General features: G+C 58.8%; 1 protein-coding gene across 2 annotated transcripts; it reads right to left on the minus strand.

Annotated features, from left to right (window-relative positions):
- Positions 1-628: 628 nt before the first annotated feature.
- Positions 629-15499, minus strand: OSBPL7 (oxysterol binding protein like 7). 2 transcript variants are annotated; one of them, XM_004764709.3, is made up of 23 exons: positions 15341-15497; positions 13851-14004; positions 13601-13726; positions 13358-13411; positions 12640-12753; positions 12203-12301; positions 11975-12092; positions 11247-11350; positions 10826-10918; positions 10609-10741; positions 10429-10523; positions 10154-10249; positions 9354-9491; positions 8706-8799; positions 7772-8019; positions 7488-7625; positions 4088-4151; positions 3897-3975; positions 2607-2751; positions 2347-2491; positions 2128-2254; positions 1808-1930; positions 629-1659 (listed from the first exon to the last, which is right to left on the minus strand). In XM_004764709.3, exons 2-23 carry the CDS (start codon positions 13923-13925, stop codon positions 1551-1553), a joined length of 2517 nt encoding a protein of 838 aa, XP_004764766.1. In that variant the 5' UTR covers positions 13926-14004; positions 15341-15497; the 3' UTR covers positions 629-1550. The 2 variants fall into 2 exon arrangements, 1 of the variants encoding a protein (XP_004764766.1); XR_001181593.2 differs by lacking the exon at positions 629-1659 and having other exon boundaries at positions 2128-2210; positions 15341-15499.
- Between the last annotated feature and the right edge of the window lie 1765 nt (positions 15500-17264).

The following is a 17264-nucleotide window of genomic DNA, read 5'->3' on the forward strand; positions in this document are numbered from 1 at the left end:
GGGTTGGAGGAGACCTGACCACAGATGCCAGGCGTGGGGATCAGCCCTCTACGCCAGAGGGGGACAGGGTCTGCGCAGTTTTCAGCCTGGTTGAAGAGTGTAGGTTTTCCTTTAGGTACTCGGAAGCAATGGGCGTTATTTGAAACAGCCTCCCCCCTCTTTTAACAGATCACCCCAAAAGTCAGCATCAGAAGTGCCCCAGGGGCCTCAAGGCGATAATCCAGGCAAGCGTTGCTAAAGGCCCAGCCTAAATCAGGGGCAATCCAGAGAAGGAGCCAGAGTTGAGAAATCTGAGACAGAATGGACAGGATGTGAGGACTATGCAAGAGAGGACATGCGACGTTTATTCCAGGCAAGTGGGTAGCTGTGGGCCTTCACGGAGCTCGAGCATATGTGTATGTATATATGTATTATGTATGTATGTATTTAGTGGGTAGGAGAGGAGCAGAGGCAGGGGAAGAGGGAGAGAGAATCTCAGATAGGCACCATGCCCAGCGTGGAGATCGACGTGGGGCTGGAACTCATGATCTGGAGATCATGGCCTGAGCCGAAATCGAGTCAGTCACTCAATCCACTGAGCCGCCCAGGTACCCCGAGGTTATGCGTTTTCAAATGAATGGTCTCAGGCCAAACTTTGGGACAGTCTTTATTGGAGCTGGAATGTCACTGTGATTCACCTTTCTCAGAAGCAGCCCGTGTGGAAATGAGCAGCAGGAGGGGTGGACGCCCGGCATGGGCTATCCAGGCTGCTTGGGGGACCCTGCTCGCCTGCAAGCAGTACGCGGACACACGCACACATGCACACACTCCCACACAAACTCACACTCTCTCGGGGGTTCTGAGGCCAGGCGCCCTGCCTGCTCCGTGGGCTCCCTGCCTCTGGGACAGGCCTCCTCACTTCTGGGAGGGACCTGCTGAGCTGTGACGGAAGGAAACCGCTTGAAGGCAAGGCCGAAGGAGCTAGAAGCCACAGGCATTTAGCAATTTGGGGGAAGGGGGATCCAGGAGGATAGGAGAGATTGTCAAGGGCCAAGCAAAGGGAGCCCCACCGGGCCAGGGCATGGGGCAGAAGATGCTGGAGAGCAGCATGGGGGGGATGGGGGAGGAAGAAAACACCGTCTCTTCTCCTTCACTCAGTCCAACCGCACAGCTGGGGCCAGAACCCTGGGCATAGGAAGCCTGGGGAGCGTCAAGGGGTCCCCTGTGTCCTAGGAAGGCACTAAACGGGGAACAGATCCTGGAGAGCCTGGAGTCTCCCCCAAGGACCCCAAGGGGGACAGAAGGGGAAATGATGGAGCAAGAAGGGGTTTACATGCTGGTTGTCCAGGGCAACGAGACTGGGGAAGCACAGATCCTGCTTCCCAGCCCAAACAGGGTGGGCAATGGGCTGAGATGCAGCCCCTCTGACCGGCAGAAGGGACGGAGCCAGAGCCGGAGCTGCCCCTTTGGTCTCCGGGGCTGTGAGCGGGGGAAGCTGGCCTGCCCCGTGTGTCCATGGGGGGCAGAGGCAGGAGGGAGGAATCCAAGCCTCCTGCCCCCAAGGGCCGGGGCTACCAGAGCACAGCCCCGTCCAGGTTCCCGTAGCCTGGCTCGGCCCGAAGCCTCCAGTATGTGTTGTTAGTCACCCACCACTCCTTCCCACTGCTGTCCGTTTGCCGCCTGCGGGAAGGAGGGCGGAACAGCCAGAATCAAGGCCGGGGTTCCCGGATGCTGCCTCCCACAGCCAGCCCCCGCTCAGAGCAAGAAGGCGCTAGGGGAGGCGGAGGGGGGCCTGGAGGGCAGAGACCCTGAGAGAGGGCAGAGCTACCTGAAGAAGCGAGCCTGGTGGACGATGTTGTTCTCCTCCATCACTCTGCGCCTGTCCCGCTGAAGCTGCTCGATCCTTCTCTTCTGGGCCTCAGCGGCCTGTATGTTCCCCTCCTCCAGGTACCTGAGCTTCCAGACGGCAGTCAGTGGAGCTGCCCCCTTCAGACCCAAGCCCTTTATGCCGCGCCCAGCTCTGCCCCCACAAGGAACCCATCTCCTTGAGGCAACTCCAAGAAGGGAGGGCAGGCCCACTCTGGTGGAAACCCACATTGGGCAGTGAGGAGCCCAGCGGTTCTAGGGCGGGGCCGGGCAGACACTGACCTCTGGTCTGGCCGGAGCCGCGTGTCGGTGGAAGGCAGTGACCGCTTCAGCTCTGCCGTCAGCTCATTCAGCTCCAAGGCAAACTGAGTGAAGCCGAAGTTTCGCTCATGGTCTGGGGGCATCGAGTCTGGGGTGGGGGGAATGCAAGGGGCTGGGGCTGGTGGAGGGTGCCAGAGCTGCCCTCACCCCCACCCAACCCTCCCTGACCTTCCCACTTACTGGGTTTCCAGATGCACTGACCGCCGGGCAGGGTCCCCCGGTAGAGGCCCTCATGCCACTTCCCGGAGAGTCGGTGGAGGACACGGCCGCTCCGGCTGAACACGGCACCCTGCACCTCATGGACGTTGGAGCTCCAGTACTTGGCCTGGGATGGGGGGTGGGGGTGGGGACCGGCACTCAGGGGCGTGACCCTTCCCTTGGTGGGGGGAGCAGAGCCATTGCAGGCAGGCAGGCAGGCAGGGCTGGGGTGGCGTGCCCACCTTGCAGAAGGTGAGCTTGCAGTGACAGGAGCTGTCCTGTGTGTTCCTGATGAGCACCTCTCCATAGTGCTCGATCCAGCGCTGGCCACTCAGGATGTTGTGAATGCAGGATGTCACCTTGTTCCACTCGAAGTGGTCCCCAAACCTGAGAGAGACAGAGAGGGGGAGGGCAGCTGACCGGCCCAGTGCAAGTGCCCCCCTGAGCCAGGGAGCCGGGCACAGGAGGTCTGTGGAGAGAGTGTGGGGTGCTGGTTCGGCTTCCGCTGTGAGGGATTGACGGATTTATCAAGCAGAGCAGCCTCCGCAGAAAATTTTGAGCCAATATGTCTCCAGCTCATTTGATAAAGTACCTGAGGGCTGAAGTCACAGGAATAAATACATAGAGGGGGTCCCTGCCCTTGGGAGCCAGGGACCCGGGTAGCGATGCTCACATATAATCCCCGGGGCCACTCCCCACGGCCACTGGGTACTGCTCACTACCCTTACATTATAGAAGAGCAGACTTGAGGCTCTGGGGCAAGTCTCTTCGCTGCTTGTTTTAATTATTAAGTGGCAGAACCAAGACTCCCAGACAGGACTTTGGATTCTGAAGGTCAGGGGCTTCCCGCCTGTGCACTGGCCTCTAGCTAACACCTGGGCCACACAGGCTAAGCCCCCTTCTTCTCTGGCTGTGGCCCCCACTTCTAAAATGGCATGAGGGACGCCTGGGTGGCTCAGCCGGTTGAGCGTCTGCCTTCAGCTCAGGTCACGATCCCAAGGGTTCTGGGATCGAGCCCCACATTGATCTCCCTGCTCAGCGGGGAGCCTGCTTTTCTCTCTCCCTCTGCTGCTCCCCCTGCTTGTACTTTGTGTGTGTGTGTGTGTGTGTGTGTGTCTGATAAATAAAACCTTTTAAAAAATAAATAAAATAAAACAAGCTAATGAGGGTGTTTCAAATGTGGTTTGTGATTGGTGTTGAGGTCAGTTTAGATTTCGGGGGTGGGGGTGTCTGGGTGTGTCCGTGCATTGGCTTGAAGTCTCCAATACATTTCTTACTGTGAGTCATGGTCAAAAAAGTGTGAAAGCCGCTGCATCAGATAACCCTGATGAGCCCTTCCAGCTCTACTATTCTAAGATTTTTCACCTTTCTGCATGCACAGCGCTGTAAATGCAGGTGTAAAATGTAGATTCTGCCCCATCTCAAGCAGCTTCAGGCCAGACCTTTCTATCCTGTCGCTACCACCTTGCCACGCCAGCCCAGAGGATGCCTGTGGACTGGGCCTGGGCTGCTGAGCACTTATGAACACCCACCTGGGCAGGCTGACGTTGACTGTCCCCACAGGCACAATCTCCAAGGATTTGCCCCAGAACTTGTTCTTCCACTTCATGTCTAGAGGTGGGTTGGGAGAGAGGGAGAAATGAGACCAGAGAGTTCCAGCACCCCCCTCCCACCACGTGCCCTTCACCCCCACATCCACCCCACCAAGCCCCCCACTCCTTACCTTGCCAGAAGACAAAGTTCTCAGACTCTGCATGGCATGCCGAGATGGGGGGGTGGTGGGAGACCTTGGGGGGCAAAGTAGTTCTTTGACACTGACCCAGAGGACCGTGGGGTCCACTGGTGACCCCGCGGCTTCCTGAACTCCCTGACCCCCATTCCCAGTTCCCCTTCAACCCAGAAGACCAGTTAGTTCCAGGCCTCTTGTCTCTGTCGTCTTCGGCCACCATCCAAATTCTGTCGTCCTCTCTTCTCCCATGGGGCTTCACGTTCCCCCTTCTCATTCACTCCCCCGAGAGCCCCAGAAGCCCTGTTCCAGCTGACAACGTCCTTTAGCAGTGACGCTGGGGCCTCCTCCGGTGCCCTGCCTGGAAGCCAGCCCTCCCGAGGACCCTCTCTCCCCACACTGTCTTCTCCCTCAGCCTCCACACCACAGCTCTGGAAAAACCTGGCCTTGATCTCCTTGGAACAGCTCCATATCTGGAACTTGAACTCGGGTATCCCACAGCCCACAGCCTGGTCTCTCTTCCCATTCCCTGTGCCCCATGGCCCCTGCCAAAATGTCCGGCTGCTCTGGTTCGTAGTGGCCCGTCAGCCCTGGCTTCACCTCCTCCCCCCCTGGCTGAGCTCGCTCCGTCACCTGCACCCTGTCATCCAGCACCCTGGACAACCCGCCACCACCACCCATCGCAACACCTAGCATCAGTCAGCCTCCTCCTTGCTCAGCCTGGCTTCAGACACGGCCACTGGGCCGCAGGGCACACAGCACTGGGAACAACACACTGGGAACTTGAATACCGACCCCCAAACCATCTCTTTCATACCACACGAACCCCCACAATCAGGGAGAGCAGAGAGGGCAACTCCTCCCACCAACTTAATCTCCCACCCTGATGCCACTCCCCTGAAACCCACTGCCAGGCCCAGCCCCTCCTACCGCTTCCTGCAGGCTCCTCCCTCCCCATCCCCCCTGCCCTGCAGCCCTCCCTCTCCATTTCTCTTCCTCTCTGAGCAGAAATATCTTCCTTTTCTTCCACCTTGGAGCACCTGGGTGGCTCAGCCGACTAAGAGCATCCCACTCTTAGTTTCGGCACAGGTCATGATCTCAGGGTTCTGAGATAGAGCCCCGCTGCCAGCTCTGCACTCTTGCGCACTCTGCTTGTTCCTCTGCTCCTCCCCCCCTGCCCTTTACTCTCTCTGTCTTTAAAATACATAAATAAAATCTTAAAAAAAAAAAAAAGAGTTAAAAAAAAATAAGGAGTAAATCTTTCTTTTCTGGACACACACACCTTTGCCCAAACATGCACAAAACCAACACTAGGAGCACTGGTTCCCTCACAAGGGTGAGCCAGGGATCATTTTCTACCGTACTTTAGGACTGTGTGAACTTTTCACTTTGTTTTCAAAAACACTTAAAGGTGCCTGCGTGGCTCAGTCGGTTAAGCGTTTGCCATCAGCTCAGGTCATGATCTTGAGGTCCTGGGATGGAGCCCCAAGTTGGGCTTCCTGCTCAGTGGGGAGCCTGCTTCTCCCTCCCTCTGCTCTTCCCCCTGCTAGTCCTCTCTCTCTCTCTTTCTCTGTCTCAAATAAATAAATAAATTCATTTAAAACACAAAACAAAAACAGGGGCACCTGAGTGGCTCAGTGGGTTAAAGCCTCTGCCTTCGGCTCAGGTCATGATCCCAGGGTCCTAGGATCAAGCCCCACATCGGGCTCTCTGCTCAGCGGGGAGCCTGCTTCCTCCCCTCTCTCTGCCTGCCTCTCTGCCTACTTGTGTCTGTCAGATAAATAAATAAAATCTTAAAAAAAAAAAAACAGTTAAAACAAACAAAACAAACAAACAAAAAAAAACTGCTTCCACTTCACCCCTACCTCTGGCTGAAACCTGCCTCTCCCTCTTCTTTCCTTCCAGGTAAAAATTTTTTTGAAACAATCTGCATTTTTCTCTATTTTAATTTAATCTAAATTTAATTTATTTTAAGAGAGAGAGAGAGAGATTAAACTCACACACAAGTGGGGTGGGGCAGAGGGAGGACAGAATCCCAAGCAGTCTCCCTGCCTAGCACAGAGCCCCACACAGGGCTCGATCTCATGACCCTGAGGTCACGACCTGAGCTGAAATCAAGAGTCAGTCACTTAACTGACTGAGCCACCCAAGTGCCCCTAATTTTATTTTTTAAAGTAAGCTCTACTCCCAACATGGGACTTGAACTCACAACCCTGAGATCAAGAGTCACATGCTTTACTGACTGAGCCAGCCAGATGACCCATTTAATTCTATTTTAAGTAACATTTTTCTCTGTTTTACTTCTTTTTACTACACACCCACTGTAATCCCGGCTTGGCCCTCAGCCTTCTTCTGAAACCTCCCTCACTTGGTTAAACCAACGACACTTTCTGGAAGTCCTGTGGACCATCTGCCCACCCCTTCCCCTCAGAGCTCCTCTGCCTCCCCTGCCCACCCTCCTCTCCAGACCCTCCCCTGGAGCAGCCCGTGACGTCACCCGTCCTCTAAGCGGGCGATGCCTGGGTCTGTCGGCCCCATCCTGTGCTTGAGGAGCTCCGGGCCTACATGGCTCAGGGCCTCCGGGACATCTCCCCCTGGAAGTCAAGCCCACGTGGACAAGGAGTCTCCCTAATTCAGTTACCTTCCTCTCACCCTTTCCATCCTGCTCACTGGCACGGCCACACACCTGCCGAATCCCCCAAACCAGAAATTCCAGGCCACCCCAACTTCTCCCGACCGTCGACCACCTCCCCTATCCCTTAGGCACAACAACATTCTGTTGACCACCGAGGCCTATGAGGAGCAACACACACACACACACAGCTGCCGAGTCTAACGTCCACGCGATCCGGTGGCCAAGGACAGGTCCTCAGCAGCTCTCCCAGGGCTGACCGCAATGGCCTTCTAACAGCCTTCTCTCACCGGGCCTCACACCAATGTTCTTTACAGAGTGCAATTCTGAGCCTGTCACTCCACTGCCTAAACCCCCCCATCATCTTCGCCTTCAGGATATGGAAACAACCACTTCACCTACAGGCTGCTCAGGGTTTGGCCCTGGCTGGCTTCCAGCTGCGTCTCTTGCTCATCCTAACCAGCTCCCGCTGTCCCTTTGTGCAGTCTGGAGCATCCCGTTCTCCACGCCCCGCCCACGCCATACTCCTGGTGCCTGTCAGTTCCTCCCTCAAGGCTTAGCCCGACATCAGCCCCCAGAGCCTGCCTTCCCAGGTGGAACTGACTAGTGGCCGGTGAGCTTCCGGGGTCCCAGCTCTGGAACCTGGCACAGCCACTCCTCGTTTCCAGTAGGTCCCCGGCACTCAGCAGGGGGCTCCCTGGAGAAGGCCGGCTGCCCCCATGCTCTCCCCCAGGTCCCGGCCCTAAAAGCCCACGAGGCTCACACCTGCTCACTGATGAAGCGGAAGCCCCGGTCGGGCCGCTCGCACTCATAGGTCTCCCCCAGGACGGGGTTGAAGGGCTTACAGCCTGCTCGGTGGTACGTGGACGAGTAGGCAGACACGGCAAAGGCCGCGATGTACACCTGCAGGGGGGAGGGCAGAGAGAGCTGGCTGGGTCGGGGGTGGGGGATCAGGGAGTAGAGGGTGCCACCCCACTGCAGGCGAGGACCCGGGGCTGAGGTGGAAGGGCGGCAGCGAGGAGTAGCCGGGCCGGGAAATGTTGGGGTACCATGCGCTCGCAGGGGTCGGCCGTGCGGCTGGCCCGGTCCAGGAGGCTGCTGTACTCGAGCTCCTCGCACAGCCGCTGCAGGGTGTTGAGCGGCTCGTTGAGCTGCACGGGCATGGACACCTTGGACAGGTCCTTGCCGATGTTGTTCCGTAGTATGTTCCACAGGCTCACATCAGTTCCTGGCCCGCTGGCTGCCGGCAGACAGCGGCGACGCGGGGGCCCTGCAGCTCTCCCTGGAACAGACGCCCCTGGAGCCCACCGGGCCACGTCAATCCCCCTCTGGGCACGGCATCCAGACCCAACTGGTGCACAGGCTGGCCTGAGGTGGCGCCCCCCCACCACAGAGGGGTTCCTAGATAGACTCACTCCCAAGCCCCTCTCTGGACTCAGGGCAGCGGAGGTAGGGAGCCAATTGCAAACACGCTTCTGGGCGATTAGGGGGACAGTGGGGTGAGAATCACTCCGAGGGGGCGGTCCCCACCGCGGGAAACCCTGCACCCCAGAAGCCCCCACCCTTATTTTCAGTTCCCCTCCATAAACAGAGAAACCGATTTCAGGTTATATTCAACCCATTTTACAGATGAGGAAACAAGACTCCAAGAAGTAAAATGTCATGTCCAAAGCCACACTGCTAAAGAGTGGCAAGGTGGCAGCTTCCACCTCTGTATCGGGCCCTATGCGAACCTTCTCAGAAGCCTGCACCGGACGCTAGCCCCTAGGCCTGAGCCTGGCCCACGCCCGGAGCCACCCTGGGAACACTCTGTAGCTCACAGCTTAGCCTTCCTCATCTCCTGGGGCCACTTCTGCAGTCAGCATCCCAAGCTGTCAGTCCACCAGCCACCCTGTGAGACTGCCTCCCAGGGGCATGGGCTGTGGACAAACACCATTTCTACCACTCCCCCAGCCCCTCCATGGCCACACACCCAGTGGGCACCTTTCTGATGGCGCTCAGCTCCCCTGAGGTCCAACACCTCCTCGGACAGGCTGGTGGTGATTTCACTGGTGCACGACTCCTCCTCCTCTGAACCCTGGGATAGGACAGATGAGAGGCTGGGCAGACTGGGCCTCCCTGGGCAGCTGGGCAGTACCCAGGGCCTGGCAAGACTCTGCCCAGCTCATCTGTTGATGGGAAGGGGAAGACGTGTATTTGGGCGGGGCAGGGGGGCATGGCGGTCTGAGCCCGAAGCCCGGCCTCACAGAGTGTGCCCTGCCACTTTGGGAGGGGGATGCCTGGCCCTCTCACTGCTCAAGGACTTAGTGGCACACAGGGACAGGGCAGCATGGCATTGCTGAGATCCAGGCTCGGGGGCAGAGGTCAGGGGTCAGGGGAGTGCTGGGGCTGAGGGGCTTGAAGGAAGATGGCGGGGTGAGGCTGAGGCAGCCATCTTGCTGGAGAACCGAGAGGGGTAAAGCACATTAAACTGGAGGAACAGTTCCCAGCAGAGACTTCTGAGCAGGGACACAAACCCAGCAGGTCTGGACGTGTTGCCAGAGACAGCAGTCGAGGCTGGGAATCTACAAATTCTAGTCTCTCCGGACCCCATCCCAATTTCCCCAGGGTCCCCCCCCCCGCCAACCTTACCTCATTCTCAGAAGAGCTGGCAGAGAGGAGAACCTCACAGGCATCAAAGAACTCTGTGTGGGAATCGGCGAGGGACAGGATGCTGCTCTGGGACAGCTGGGGGGTCAGCTCCCGCCCCTTCATGTACAGAGCTTCTTGCTGTGGGAAGGACAGATGTCAGGCTGGGCTCCCCGGGGAGGGAGAGAACATGGTGGAACAGGAAGGCGTGATGGAAGGAACTGGGAGCAAGGAGACACAGGTTCCCTGCAGCCACTCATCCTGCCTGGGCGCCGACTCTGAGCCCGGCTCCAGGGTTTCCGTGAGTATTAACACAAGCCATCCCGACACTCCCCTTATGCAGCAGGTACAATTAGGACAACCTCCCCCCTCCCACTTTACAGGTCAGGACACTGAGGCTCAGGGTCACAAAGGAGGCGTGCAATGGAGCCAGATGGAAACCATGGAGCCTGGCCCCAGAGTCTGTGCTCAGAATGCCTAAGTCCCAGCTCAGCCACCCCTCAAGCCGCAATTGTGGGAGCCTGGGCCCCCATCGGTCAGATTCTTTGAGTCTCCGTTTCCTCCACCATGAACTTGAGGGTAAGGACCATGGCCTCACAGGACTCCGAATTAATGGTAAAATCACTCTGCACACACTGGCTGGGCAGGAATGACTATGATGAGGCTGTTGCCAATATTACAAGAAAGGGCTGGAGTTAGGACTCCTGGGCCCTGTTTTGGGTCTGAAGACCAAGGGTGCCTTCACTTCTGCCGAGGACGAAGGTGCAGGAGAAAGGGTCCCCACAGCTCAGCCTGGCTCCTACCTCCTCGGGGTTGAGGGAGCTGAAGGAGTCTGCGGTGGTGTCCGAGGAGACGGAGAGCGAATGGAGGCGCCTCGGGCCAGCAGAGGCCTCAGAGACCTGCAGGGAGAGGGTGAGGGGCGAGGGGCCAGGAGGACAGAGCCCTCCCCCGCCCACCACGCTGATCTCTGCCTCTGTCCACCGCTCTCGCCCCAGACCCAGCTCGGCTCTCGCCCCAGGCCTGCGGGCCTCGGCCTCCAGCCCTCTCCTCCCATGACTCCCTGGTCCCCGAGCCTCACCCCTGTCCGTGACAGCTCTGAACCCTGGTGCAGGTCCCTCAGGTGGTCCCACTCGGCAGTGAGGGCGGCCAGGACACTGCTGAGGGAGTTGTGCACTGTGGGGACAGGGGGCAGTCGTCAGATTCCTCTTCCTCTCCCTCCACCTGCCTGGTCCCTGCTGCCCCGCCCCCACGCACTCACCCTTCTGGGCCAGTGCCCAGAAAGTCCGCTGCAGGTGGGCATAGTCGGGAGGCGGCAGCCCGCGGGGGCCTGAGGGATCCCGGGACTCCAGATAGCGAGACAGGTTGGGAACAGAGCCATGGAGACGACCAACCTGTAGGTGAAGGGCAGGGATCAAAGGTGACAGCCTCTTTTGGGGCCTCCCACCGGGCAGCTTGGGGTCCACGCGTTGCCTCACCCGCCCGATCGTGTCATCCTTGGCAAAGCTCTGTGTACACCACATGCGGCTGGTCCGCTTCCCCTTCCTGGGTCTCTCGGTCGTCCCTGAGGCCTGGCACATGGAAGACGGTGGGGAGGTTGGGGTTGGGGGGGTGTCACTCGAGGTGGGGAGAAGGGCAGCAACCACAAAAGCCAAGGAAAGAGGCAGATGGGCCCAGAGGGGGGGCCCAGAAACATTTCAGAGTTAGAAGATGCACTGGTACAGCAAGAAAGGTTCAGCCCCAAGGGGCAGAGAGAGACCCGGAGACAGCCTGGATATGGAAGGGGAGCCAGCCAGGCACACGCATGGGTCTCCAGGGAAGTGTAGCGTGTAAGGGGACCTGGGGCTCTGTCCCAAGGAAGCGGTGGGAGTCCCCTGGGCTTCTCCCCGCTGGCCTCACCTGGTGCGTGGGGATAACAGGGGCTGAGGGGATCCGGTGCAGGGACTCCAGGCTCTGGAGGAGTCTGTGTAGTTCCTGGAGCTTCCCCTGACACTCTGAGAGCTCTGTGGGAAGAAGGAATGAGGAAGTCCCTCTCCCAACACTGACCAGGTACCCCAAAGTCTGTCCCTCCGCTTCCCGTCCTCCTCCAAACACTTCAGCCAGCAGCCATAGACCCCGGACCCTCAGCTCAGGAGCCCAGGGCAGCTGCCACATCTCACCCTGGGGCCAGGCCTCACGTTGGATTCCTGAAAGGGCTGGCACCCCAACCCCCCACAGCCTCCATGACATACCTTAACTCTGCTGCTTCTGCACAGACTGACCCTTTCTGTCCCCACTCGCTGGCCCTTCCCTCTCCCGGGACAGCATCACAGGCGCCCCTCCAGGAACCCAGCTCTAGGGCCCGCCCCATCCCTCCCTGGACTGGCATGCTGTATCTTCTTGTTGCGGAGTCTGGGCTCTGAGTCCTATCGGTGTGTCCGGGGCACCAGTCCTGTCCTCCTCTCTAGGACTGGTGCTCCCCAGGGCAGGCCCAAGTAGACCTGGTCAGTTGGAGGCCAAGGCTGTCTCCTCCAGCAGCCCAGGTTCCCGGAGGCAGGGGACAGTCTTGCTTCTTGTGACTGCTGATGCCATCTAGACCCAATAGCACGGGCCCTGCCCACAGAGGCACAGTGCCGTGGGCCCCTCACCATGAGAGCAGCGGTCTAGCCCATCACTGTCCCTCAGCCAGGAAGACACCTTCTCCCGAGGTCCAACCCCAGGTAGAGTCGAAGCGCTGCCAGCTGCTGGAAGCTGGGCACCAGGAACCTGTGGGGTGAGTCAAGGGTGAGGCGGGACAGTTCCCGCCTCCCTTGGTCTCATGGTTCCCTGAAGCCACCATCCCTCTGTCACCTGCCCCTGCACAGGGCCCTTCTTACCTTCCGGTGAGTGGTGCCGGGCAGTGAACCTCGGGGCATGGTCAGGCGGTGGGCACGAAGCTGCGCCACCCAGCTCTGGAACAGGTCCTGGGATTTGATCTGCAGAGGGGGTGGAGATGGAGACAGAAACATGAAAGGAAGGACTGCTCCACTGGGGCAGGAAGTGAGGGCTCTGATCCCCAGGCAAGCAGTCTCCCCCTGTGGTCCCCAGCTTGGGCAAAGGCTTCCTGCAGGGAGGCAGGGCACAGCTTCCCCCTTGGTTGTTTACCCAACAACCAAGAAGGAAGGTGGTTTGCCATTGGCCATTGCATAGACGGTTACTCCCTTGCTGTCAACCTCAGGGACAGACCCCCCGCCCCCACTCCTCTTTCCAGTAGTACCCTTGTGTCTCTGCTAGGCTGGGGCCCAAGCCACTACTTGGCTCCCAGGAATGTCACCTTGAGGTGGTAGATGTTGTCTTCAGTGTCAAGGTCAATGCGCTGGGCCTTTTTGTTGATGGACATGACAGACAGTCTGACGTCAATGGAGCCATGAAGCTTCCCCTTGGTGATCTGGAGTGGAGGATTGGCAGGGGGGAAATGGGACTGTTTTTAGGCCCCTGGGGACCACAGAGCCACCATCTTCCTGAGGCTCAAGGGCCAGGCAGTGGGTTCACCCTCGTCCCCAAGCATCGTCAGGGACTTGTCAGTCATCCTCCCGTGCACATAACACCCCACTATGTCAAGTCCCATTCTGAACTTCAGGGAGTAAGGGAGCAAGGAAAACTGCTCTCAGAAATCTGCAAGGCCGAGAAGGCAAACACCCTCTCGGAGGGAGAACTTGAGCACGCGGGTCTTCGGTTCCTGTCTCCAGCACAGGAAGGGGATGAGGGCACAGATTAGAAAGCTCCTGCTTCCTGGACGCTAATTTTTGTGCCAGGCAGTGTTTCGAGGGCCTTCGCCAAGAGGACAGCCCAACAAACAGGGGGTCATACTCTCTCCATCTTAGAGATGAGGGAGTTGGGGCCCAGGGAAGGAACTTGCCCAGGCCCCCACACCCAGAAATGGTGTAACTGGGATCAGACCCTGCTCTGGTGGATTCCAGAAGTCCCCTGCCTATTCGGAGCATTCTGGGGCCACACTTATCCCCCGACCCCCGGCAGAGGCCCTGACTCACGTCTTGCCGCGTGGTTGCATAATGAAGGATCCCATCCTCGAGCACAAAGTATCTCTGTGATGCGGCCCAGAAGGAACGAGAATCCAGGAGGCCGAGAGAAAACGGTTTGGGGAGAGAGCAACCACACACGTGGACTTTTCTTCTCTGCGCGCGCGCACACCCGCAACCTCCCCCACCTACCCGCCTCCCGCCCCCCCTCCCCGCCCCTGCATCTGGCCCCTCCCTTCACCCTGCCCACCCCACCTTGTGCCAGCCCTTCAGAGGCCACTTCCTTTTCTTGAGCAGGTGGCCTTCCTTCCTCTCTGGCATGACACCCTCTGCTCCCAGCCTGCTCCGAGGCTCCTCGACCACCTCCCACAGCTCGGAGGCCTGCAGTCCAGGACAGAGAGGAAGGACAGTGGCTGGAAAGGTGACCAAATCTGCCCCCCACTTTTGGGCCAAGCTCTCTCTGCACCCCCCACAACCGCCACTGCCTGCTTCCCCACCCACAGACCTGCTGGGCACTGCTCAGCTTTGTAGACTGAATGCTCTCGGCCAACGAGTTAGGGACCCTCTCTTGGAAGTCCATGGAGAAGGGAGCGGCTGCTCCCTGCCGAGAAGGTGGAGCAGGTGGAAGCAGAAGGATGTCACCTTGTCCTGAGCGGACCCTTGAAGCGAGAGAGAGACCCCCGTGAGCACAGGCCCTGCTATCACCTTCTCCGCCTCCACCCCATCCCGCAATGTCTGAGATAAGAGCTCACAGATGTCTCTGCTCACTGGCCAGGCCTCTCCGAGTCTGTCCCTTCCCCACCCTGGGCCGATTTCCCTGCCCATACCCCATGGCTGCGGCCACTGCTCAGAGAGGTGAAAGGGCTGAACTAGCATGCAGCCCGCAGGCCAGTGCCAAGAGAAAACCACAAGAGTCCGCCCAGCCCCACCTTGGGCCCACACTCGCTGGCTCTAGGAAACACTCAGTGCTTTCTCTGGAGGATTCCCTGGGGGTGATCAGAGATGGGGCATGGGAGTGAAAAAAGAGGCTCTAAAAAAGGACAGAGGAACTCAGAGACTGGACTTCCTGCAGGACCCCTGGACATCGCTCCACCCCGCTGCCGCCGCCGTCAGTTGGAGACTACTCTGCCGTGATCACCCTGCAGAACGCTCGTAACCCCTTCATCCCAACTCCCTACCAATCAGTCTCCAGGTCCTCTATCTTCTGCATGGGGAAACTGAGGCCTAAGACCGCACCCCCCCATCCCCATCGTTCCCTGTGCCTTCACCCTGGGATGCCTGCCTGAGACCCTCAGTACCCCCCCACAAAGCCTCCCTTTATCCTCCCAGTCCTTGGGGCTCCTGAGAAGTACCACCCACCCAGAGAGAGCAGGGGACTGGGCCCATGGAGGCACCGTGTGCAGGAGAAGAGGTGACTGAGAATATGCCAAGGTCCACACAGGTCCCGCAGCAGTGCCCACAGGCGCCCTTGGCACCAGCCCTGGCCGTCCTGGCTCCACCGGGAGATCAATAATGCATGAGGCTCCGTGTGTGTGAGACAGGGAGGGGACTGGAGGGGCGAGGCTGGCCCGAGGCTGGGCAAACAGCTCAGATCTTCCAATGGAGCCAGCAAGCACCTGAGGAGCTGAGACCAGGAAGGGGCAGGGACGCGGTGGGGTTGTGGTGGCCGGGACGGAGGGGTCCAGAGTGCAAGACGCTGACCCGGGGGGTTGGGGGGCAAAACTCCTGCTTCTGGCCATTGAAAGTTCCCAAACTCTTCCAGTGTTTGGGTACCTCTGTGCCCTTTTCCTGGCCGTGGAGGATCCCGGACCCTCACTGCAGGCGGGTGGAGGCGGAGGCTCTGCCCCGAGAGGGTGCGGGATCGAGGTGAGCCAGGTCGGTGCCCCATTTCTACTCCCATTCCCACCCCTGTCTCCGGAGGGGCAGACCCACCAGCTTCAGGGGGGAGGAAGCCTGCCCAGGGGATGTCAGCGGATGCCAGCGCGGCCCCCTTACCCCAGGGTCCATGGACGCCAGTGCTCCTTGGCCCGCACACCGCTCTGCCTCTGAGTCACCGTCTCCGAGTGGCCCGCTCCCTCCTCACGGAGCTGAGCAGTGGCAGCAGCTGCTGCAGGAACCAGGAAGGAAGGAGACGTCGGAGCCTCCCCTCCAGCCGGATCTCCCCACCTCCCCCTCCCCGGCCCCTCCTCCGCCAAGCTCCAGGCGGCCGCTCAGCTCTGCCCCCCTGCTCCCGGGAGGACTCAGGGCTGAACGGACTCCCCAGCACCAAGGTAGCTTGGGAGTGGGGGCAGAGTCCCCACTGGGCGCTGTTCCAGACAGATCACGGAGGACTAGGGAGCTGCTGGCCTCGGGCCAGCGTTGGTAAAGGGTTTACTCGGACTAGGATGGCCTTGACCCCAGTTAGTACCCAAGGCCATTTCCTTATTAACCACCCCCCTCTCCTTTTACATCTGAAAATAGACTGCAAAATTTGGAGGCAGCAAAGGTATCAGGTTGACGGGAAGGGATGGATGCCCCTGGGGGACCACAGTAGACAGTGCCAACAGCACAGTCAGCCACGCAGCCACAGCTCAGAGGGCCAGGCAGCGGCCGCCACCGGGGTGGGGGGGGCGGGACCCACTGTGGCTGGAGGCACCTATGCGCGTAACACAAAATCCCCAACTTGCAGTTTTGGACCGGGAGCAGGCCTGCAGCAGTGACCAGGTGGCAGTTAGGAAGGGCTGACTAGAGCCAGCTCAGGGACCCCCGGCCTCCCTCTCTGAGCACCTCTGTTCTGCTGCAGTACTGTGTTGAGCTCAGTATTGGATTCTAACTAAAAATCAACTCTTGGGGCACCTGGGTGGCTCAGTGGGTTAAACCTCTATCTTTGGCTCAGGTCATGATCTCAGGGTCCTGGGATGGAGCCCCATGTCGGGCTCCCTGCTCAGCAGGGAGCCTGCTTCCCCCTCTCTCTCTGCCTACTTTTGATCTGTCAAATAAATAAATAAAATCATAAAAAAAAAATAAACTCTTAAGAAACCTGGGACACCTGGATGACCTAGTCAGTTAAGCGTCCTCTGACTCTCTTCCGCTCGGGGTCTGGAAATCAAGCCCCGTGGAGGGCTCCGGCTCAGCGCAGAATCTGCTTGAGGTTCTCTCTGCCCCTCTGTTCCTTCCCCCCACTCTCATACACGCATTCTTAATAAAGTCTTTGTAAAAAAGGTCTAACCCTGGTTAAAATGAATGCAAAATGGACTCACAGCTTTAAGCAGTGAGGCTGCTTTCTGGGAAGTGAGTTTTTAATGGCAGGGCCTCAGGCATCAGCAGCAGGTGAAGGATGCAGTGCGGGTTCTTTGGTCCAGAAGGAATATGGGCAACCTCCTCCCCCCAGGCCTCGGTTTACCCTACAGGATCCAACACATTTCTTGGGAGATGCCTGTTTTCTCAGCCATTCATAGCCTCAGCACAGCTCCTGCTGACCCAGGAGGGCGTTGCTGGCATCCAGCAGGTGTCTGGGAGTCAGGGAGGGCATTGGGCAGCATTGGCCTGAACAGCTCTGACATCCACGAGCCTCCGGAGCCTTTTAACTCACTTTAGATTGATCAAGCATCCCTGGGGCATATAACACCGAGCTGGGAACCGTGGGAAATCGGACCCAGACCAGGACACAGAACAGAACACAGCCAGAGCGGCTGTGGCACGGCCTCAGATCTGGGAGGAAAGCATGACAGCCACCTTCCCTACTCCAATCAAGGACAAGGGCAGGCTTCTAGTTAAACATTCTAATTCATTAGGAACTTTTGGTTCTCCAAAATTGGGATGAGGCCTTCCATCAAGAGCCCCCAGACCCCCTCATTAATACAGAATTCTCGTTTGGCCCAGCTGTTGTTCAGAATCACGTGGATCATGCTGGCTAATGGGCAGAGCTGGCAGCCGCCTT

The sequence above is a fragment of the Mustela putorius genome, unplaced genomic scaffold (assembly GCF_011764305.1).
Source record: "Mustela putorius furo isolate JIRA1106 unplaced genomic scaffold, ASM1176430v1.1 tig00003962_pilon_pilon_pilon, whole genome shotgun sequence".
Taxonomy (NCBI): Eukaryota; Metazoa; Chordata; class Mammalia; order Carnivora; family Mustelidae; genus Mustela; species Mustela putorius.

Coding starts and splice junctions, on each gene's coding strand:
- OSBPL7 (XM_004764709.3), bottom strand. CDS start 13,925: ATGGACTTCCAAGAGAGGGTCCCTAACTCGTTGGCCGAGAGCATTCAG. Junction 8,020..8,705: donor AGCTGAGCGCCATCAGAAAG/GTGCCCACTGGG, acceptor GGTGGGCTCCAG/GGGCGTCTGTTCCAGGGAGA. Junction 1,660..1,807: donor CACCAGGCTCGCTTCTTCAG/GTAGCTCTGCCC, acceptor TCCTTCCCGCAG/GCGGCAAACGGACAGCAGTG.